Genomic DNA, 7,538 nt, shown 5'->3' on the forward strand with positions numbered 1-7,538 from the left:
GACTGGGCACTGCAAACTTCTTTAGTACGACTGCAGACTCCAGAAGCATGTGAAATATGTATAACTCAGAACAGCAGCAAAATTGCCAGGAATTTTTTTTATGAGGGTATTTCAACTACAATGTTATATGAATCCTCAGTGTGCTGGCATTTTTGAAAAAAAGCCCATTTGTATGACGGGTTCGAATACAGTGGCCCTGCATTTGAACCCGAGTCCTTTATTTTAGTTATGAGTTTTGTGTAAATGCTTAACTTGTCACCACCAACACCCCTTCCCCTTATCAAACCTTTGGGATCTGATAAATAACCCTAAAGCAATGAAGAGCTCTAGATAATAATGAAGGTTGAACAATAAATCAATATTGGCCACCAGACAGTGCATAAAGGGTTTCAAATATCAGACGCAAATGATTTATTACTGTTCTTTCAGTGGTTATCGCATCATTAGCGGGATAGAAACTTAATGAACTTATTTAATTGTAAATGGAAAATTATTTGTGCAAATCTCTTGTTAAGTGTCCCAGGAGCCAACATTGTTTCCATCTTGTCAAAGAATCTAAACCGACAAACGCTTTGCTTTTATAATAAAAAGCATTAAGGATATAAGGATGAGCCCTTTCTATTCACTTACTTGTCTCATATAAGTCCTTGACTTATTTTCTCATATAAATAAAAAAAGATCATAGAGGAGAAACTAAACCAAATACAAAAAAAAAAAGAACATTATTTTACTAAATACTAATTTTATTTTTTGTTTAATTTTCACAGAATTAAAATAAAAATTATCATTAACAAAAAAAATATTACATCGCCTATGGAGTAAAAAGGAACTTATATCACTGTACTATTTTTTTTTTTAATTCTATTAACAAACTGACCCTTATTACATGATAAAATATTAATGATCAAAGCCTGTAAGTATTATGGCTAGACTAGAACAAATATGTAATTATTAAGTCTCTTGGACATACTGTTGTTCATGGGTGTTCAGTCAGGGGCAAACACTGCTCATGGTGAGGACGGGTGCGGAATATTTGATCTGATTAATCAAGATTGGCTTTTGTGGTGCAAAACAGAAAGGGCAAGTAATAACGTTCACAAGTGACACATCCCGTAGTTCGCCAAATTCCGCATGTTTAGCTTTAAATATGTAAGCGATTATTCAAAAAATAAAAATCATTGGCAATTTATCCCCTTGTTTTAATAAAGATCGTAATCGTTCATTTATTAACAGTGATAATATATTTTTAAAGGCTGAAAAAAATTAATTCCTTTCACATAAGCGTTTAATTATAAACCTACTTTTGTGACAAGTAAGATTGATTGTCAAAGCACAAAAGGAATTTAAAATAAAAACAATTAATTATTTTTATGTTTTTTTTATTTCCTAACATAGTAAAAATCATTTTCAGTTTTAACATTTTTCTTATGCACATATGTAAGGTGAATGACTCTCAATACTAGAAGTAAACAAACTAAGAAATTATTTATGGTTTTTAACACAGTATTTAATTATTACTTGTTTTAAAAACTCAATTAAACTTAACAATTTAAAAAAAAAATTAAAGGAAAGCACCCCCTTATGCATGGGTTAGTTTTGCAATGCAATCTTACACAAATTTTATTTGCTTATTGAACCAATTATTATGTGGTTTGTATAACGGCTTTACTCGTATGTCAAAATAAGGATGGTTAGAGAGGTGTAAAGGGAAGGAGGAGAGCAAATCTGCCCCCGGGGATTATCACTTTTTCCCTGGGGGCACTTGAGGGTTGATGGACTGGCCTGTGCTTCCTTTTTTCCCTCGGAGCTTAATTCCTGTAACAGAAAAATAAAAACCATTTGAAAAATCTTGAAAGTTTATGATGAGAATAGAGGATAAATTTTATTTGTCATGTCTCTCAGGCCAAATTTGTTTCATCTGTCAGATTTCAGTATTTTTCCATCTTCGATGGTTAATCTGCTTGTTCATGTATTAATTTATTTTATTATAATTAAGGGGGTTGCAACAAGAGAGGTCATATCAACCAAGCTCCTAGGTTATAGGTTCCAAAAAAATGTAAGTACTTTGTTTTACAATATTACAACCTTCCTTTTTTCAATTGTTGCTTTTATTTTACCTTTTTTTGTGCCCGAAGAGATTTTTGGCACATTACATACTGGAAAATCATTATTTTAATTTGGACTCCCTAGAGATTCTTGGAAGTGGAAAGAATATTGAATAGCGATTACTGAGGGAGAACATACCACTCCCCATACATGCAATTTACAAACATATGTTGGGCTCTATCTGTATATGCTGGTGTTTTGAATGTTCATAAAGGGAGGGAAAATTTTAAAAATAGCAAGGGTGGTGAATGGTGGCATCGCAATGCATGTGAACCTCAGTTCAAAGTACATCATAAATTTATTTTATTATTTAAAAAAGCGGTCTGTGAAAAAAGAGTTTAATATATACGATTATTTAGAGATCGTGAGGCGGTCTGATGTGAAGTAGGTTTTAGAATTTTCTTGAGATCTTTATTGAGATCGAAACGTTGGCACGATAAAGAAAATATTTTTCTAAAATCAAATAATCATTAACTAACAGTCGCTAAACACCACACATACCTTAAAAGTTTTAACAAGTTAATGCTCTATATAGTAAATTTGATACGAGGTCCAGTAATTTGTAAATGTTTAGATTAATTTGTAACCACTATTTATAAAAGTGTAATTTTGTAAAAAAAATTGTGTTTAGGCCCTGATGATATAATTAACAAAAGCTTGGCACAGCCCAGAAAAATTTGTTTTTGTTTCCTGACCTCCAAAGGGATACATTCTACAAGAAATCAAGGACTGCAGGTCAATAAAAACATCTACAAATGTATAATTTTAAGAAACAATAAAAAAAAATCTTAAAAGGGGATGACCAGTTGGTGGGTCACAGATTTGGATCAAATGATTTTGATGATTCTACACTACAAAATATCAGACACGTATCAAAATATACACCACTTTTTTTGTAGCCAAAGGCCATAGTTTCATAAAAAAAATTATTTGTAGCATTTTTTATGTAGCTTGCCATAAAAATATAGTAAAAGCTATCAAAGTTTTATCAATAACCAAAAAATGTCTAAAACCCAAATATTTTTCAAGTAAAGTAGGTCACTTTTTTTTAACTAATATGACATTTTGTTTTAGCATCTCTAAAAACCCTTAACATCAATTTTTGTTTGAATTTAAATTTATCAATTTTTGACCCCTAAGATGTTTACAATTTTTAGCAAGTCATTATTGAAACGGTTATAATTCAAAAATAGCTAAATGGATTTAATGTCAAACAGAAAATTTGAAAAGAAGAGGAACGCAGCTTTTTAATGGTGTATGTACCACTGAAATATATAAACCATTTCTATAAGAAAATACCCAAAATAGCAAATTTGTCAAAAATTAACCTAAAAGTCCGATTTTAATGTTTGATACAGTTATAAGTATAAATAAAAGAATCTTAAGAAAAGATTAATTAGAAGATATGTAAATGAAAATGTATGGTTCATTCCGTGAATTTTCTTCCCTGGCAAGAATTCCAAATTAATATTTTTTCACTGTTGGATACTTTTACTATAATTTTTTGACTGATAATTTCGACATCCTTCTGCCTGAGTGACATTCCTCCTACTGCAAGCTTAACTTCATTTTTCTTAAAAGATAGTGGACCGATGGTTGATAATTCGTTTTAAATAAATTGTCAGGTTCATTTTAAAACTATCAAACATTGAAGTCAGACTATTTCTATTTAAAAAAAACGAGATGATCAGAAATTCAAAAAAAAAGGCAAACAAATATTACTAACTGTTAGACACTTTTGAACCTTTCAGCCCTGCTGAAGATACTACCAACCATGATTTAGATTCATAACTCGAGACTGTCATTAGTTTGAGTGATAAGAAATGTATATATTTTTTTATCATGTCAGGAAGGATGTTTAGGAAAGAAAAATATAATTAATTTTTTACATTATTAGATTGATGATTATTTAAGTTTTAAATCCTTAAAGTTTGAAAAATATATACTTAATCACATCTTACCAAGAACTCGTTCCATTTTTCCAATAATGGCCTGATTCGGGATCCCACGCCCAGCCTCGTAATCGTTAACAACTTGTGGTTTCTCGTTACATTTCTATCAAAGAGAAACAGTCAATTATAAAATATCTGGGGGGGGGAGTACAAGTAAGCGTGTAATTATAGAACTTACAGTGGCGAATTCTTTCTGAGACCAACCCTTTGCCATTCTCTCCTTTTGTATAAGCTTTCCAAGACTCAGCGGAATAGTTTTGTGTTTCAATTCTTCAGTCTCTTGATCCAGCTTGGCGGTATTTTTAACCGGGAAATGCTGCTTGTTTTGTCCACCGCCCCCTGAAAGAGAAATCATGCTTAGTTATAAATTGAGCCTTTGCTAATATGTAAACACCTGGAAGTCTAAATGTATATATGTTTAAAAAAAATTATAATAAGTAATTTATCAGCATCGTACATCACACTCAAATTTTATTTCTGAATTTTGGAATATATCTATTCAGTACAACTTACAACCTTATAAATATTCAAGCAATGTTGAAACAAATACATTATCATCTTTTTACATGACTTACATTTTTGTTGAGTAGTGATTGGTACTCCTTCCCTTCTTGCATTATTAACAACCTAAGAAAAAAAATGTCAAGAATAAAATTCATTTGTTGGCGTGTCAATTAATGCAAAAAGAAAATAAAGAAATATGATCGGGTCGAATAAATTTCTTTTCCAAATGAGTCACTATTTTATGTCCAATTTGAAGTGTAAGCTCTTGGACTGTGTACAGAATGGTTCTATAACCTACACTTCAAATAATGTATTTTTTAAATTAGTTATTAATTATGTATTTTATCTTTTTATATATTCTTGCAATTGCCAGTCAGACAAATTTTAGCGAAACGCAATCTAGTTTGTCGGATCTGTGTATAGATATAAAGCTGACTGACACTTCAAAACCAGTGCCACAATGTTCCTAATCCATCATTAAAATTACTAAACGTGCAAAATCAGCCATTTATTTGCGATACCTTCATATGTCACAACAAAACCAACTATATATCACTATACAGAATTATTAGGTCTGTATGGGGAAAAATATCTGATAACATTTATACCAAGTAGAATGTTAATATTGATCAATATAAATATGTAAAGTTGGTGAACTGTGGAAATGCACTTAATAAACTATAAGCAAAAGTATCAAGGTTGATCAGAGACGACCAAAAGTCACCTTTCTATCATCAGCAAAACCTCTTTCAATTTAATACAGTTTCTTCATCGGACATAATAAATAATAACTTAATCTATAAAGTCCAAAATCTTTATCCTAATCTGTAAAAGATGAAGGCCAATAATCATGGGTCTGAACGTTACAATAGCTCAAAGGTAAACCACCCGAGTATCTATCTGGAAGTTCCAAGACTCGCTCGTAACACTAATTTTTCATACTGACCTAAGCATAAAATAAAAGGCCAGGGGAAAAATAGCTCACCCTTGTATTTTGTGTATACATTACAATTGTGTTTTCATTTTTTTTTTTTTTAACATAAATGACTTTTTCAGTTAAATTTTTGAAGTAAAACATCCTGTAAATTCCTGTAAATAATCTGTTGTTTGTAAACAAAAATAATGCCTAAATCCTTGTGACCAAGTTATGAAACACAGCATGTAGTTATTATCGATGCAAACGTTTGGTTGGTTTGAGCCAATTATTTGATGACATTTTCCGAACGCGCAATAATAATAATTATTAAAAATCGATCACAATCAATTTCAGAAATTTATAGAGATACAGTAGGAGGAGGAAAGTTATTTCTATCTTTTTAAATAATCCAGACTACAACAGAAAAAAAAATACTACTTAAGCCATCTGTCTTAAGCAGCAGAGAAAAACGAGCACTCAACCAACATAAAAAAACATATAGAGGGTTACAAACAGTACCACACAAACAAGGAGGAAAATAACCAGAAACAACTGCTAAATTGCTAAATAAAGAATTAAGAAGGATAATTGATAATAATCAATTAAGAAGGATCTCATAGAGAATACCAAGTTAATAATTAGCCTTTCATCAAGACAAAGCTATGACTAAGCGCAGACAGCAAACTGACGTGGAATCCCCATACAAGACTTAAAAGACAAACACAAAATTACTGTGACCACTTTGGTCATACTGAGAGCAACTGTGGGGTTCTGGCAAGGCATCTACATCCAGCACATCCAATCAAAAGTCATCAGATGAATCGTCAATGCTCATTACTACATTAGTAACCTCACTATCCACAACGAATTCAAAATTCCTTTTTATCAAGGAACTGATCCTTTCCTGATTCCAAAAGTTTCACATCAACCTCTAGACCCAACCTAATCCTACTGCAAGAGCCCTCTCTACACTTTCCATCCCGAGAACCCACGGCATTGCCTTAATCGACGTTGGCCTAGAAACCTCCTTGCCCCTTAATCCCTTATTCTGAGTGCCAGCATTTGCTGGCTTCTTATTGCATGTGTCCTCCAGGTGCAACACTGGCATTAGTATCAAAGCTGTGAACGTGCAACAAGAAAAACCTGCAGTGATCACATTTATACTATATACAAATTTGTATAGACTACAAATAAGTATATATATTAAAATATAATACAAGCATAATATGAAGCATGTGTTCAGTTAGAAAAACAGTGTAAGGGGTTACAATTTTTTACACTTACAAAACGTTTATGTTAAAACGTGTCGGTGAATTTTTAATAAGGCATTACAGCCATATGTTATTGTAAAAATATTAGAAGTAAATGGAAAAACATGAGGTTTTCCTTGTACAAATTGCATGTTCGTTCTTGACAAAATGGTCTTAAGAACTTTTCGTGAACCAATCTATGAATTTAAAAATTTCAATTCCTGTTTAGTTGTGTGAGAAAATAAAGATTTAAAAAAAAACGACTTGGTAAAAAAAATACCTGTGTTTTCTTAATAGCCGGAGCTTTTTGCCTTCGCCTGTCCGTAGTCACCGTCTCCCAATCGGACATCGTTGACCCTTTTGTTGACTCTCAAGTTTAAAGACAAGGCGATCTTTAAATTTATCGCTGTGGTAATTCCGCAAAAAAAAAAAAATAAAGTGCTTTCAGTTTTTGGAGTGTCGAGTTTCGACTTTCGACGCTTGGGCTGCGAATTACGAACTAAAAAATTAGAACCGTACAGAAACCGAGTGACTGTATCTCGACTCAGCAAAAACACATCTACGTCTACCGGCCTAGATCTTACGGGCAAAAGTTTTCAGCTGATTTCCACTATTTTCACAAGCAAAGTTCTTTTATTTTTTATTTTTATTTTTTAAGTTAATTTGTCTGTTTCACCTTCCTTGACCGGCGATTGAGAGAGTTTCGCGGGATAAAATTGCCCGACGATTTCCTCTTAGTATCGATCGTTATTAATTCTTCATTTAAAGCCGTTTAATATAAACAGATTTTCACCCTCGATTACCGTCTTA

General features: G+C 32.0%; 1 protein-coding gene across 1 annotated transcript; it reads right to left on the minus strand.

The window, feature by feature from the left end:
- Window positions 1-1,362: 1,362 nt before the first annotated feature.
- LOC106664778 (endothelial differentiation-related factor 1 homolog) lies at window positions 1,363-7,421 on the minus strand. Its single transcript, XM_014390774.2, has 5 exons — window positions 7,009-7,421; window positions 4,634-4,685; window positions 4,237-4,397; window positions 4,068-4,161; window positions 1,363-1,815 (listed from the first exon to the last, which is right to left on the minus strand). The coding sequence occupies exons 1-5, from the start codon at window positions 7,075-7,077 to the stop codon at window positions 1,742-1,744; spliced, it is 450 nt and encodes a 149-aa protein (XP_014246260.1). The 5' UTR covers window positions 7,078-7,421; the 3' UTR covers window positions 1,363-1,741.
- Between the last annotated feature and the right edge of the window lie 117 nt (window positions 7,422-7,538).

The sequence above is a fragment of the Cimex lectularius genome, unplaced genomic scaffold (assembly GCF_000648675.2).
Source record: "Cimex lectularius strain Harlan isolate CLEC.00 unplaced genomic scaffold, Clec_2.1 scaffold233, whole genome shotgun sequence".
NCBI lineage: Eukaryota > Metazoa > Arthropoda > Insecta > Hemiptera > Cimicidae > Cimex > Cimex lectularius.

Excerpts from the sequence above, each read along its gene's own strand:
- LOC106664778 (XM_014390774.2), bottom strand. The coding sequence starts at position 7,077 with ATGTCCGATTGGGAGACGGTGACTACGGACAGGCGAAGGCAAAAAGCT. Across the intron at positions 4,686-7,008 it reads CGGCTATTAAGAAAACACAG|GTTGTTAATAATGCAAGAAG; the intron begins GTATTTTTTTTA and ends TTTTTTTCTTAG. Across the intron at positions 1,816-4,067 it reads AAAAATGGAACGAGTTCTTG|GAATTAAGCTCCGAGGGAAA; the intron begins GTAAGATGTGAT and ends TTTCTGTTACAG.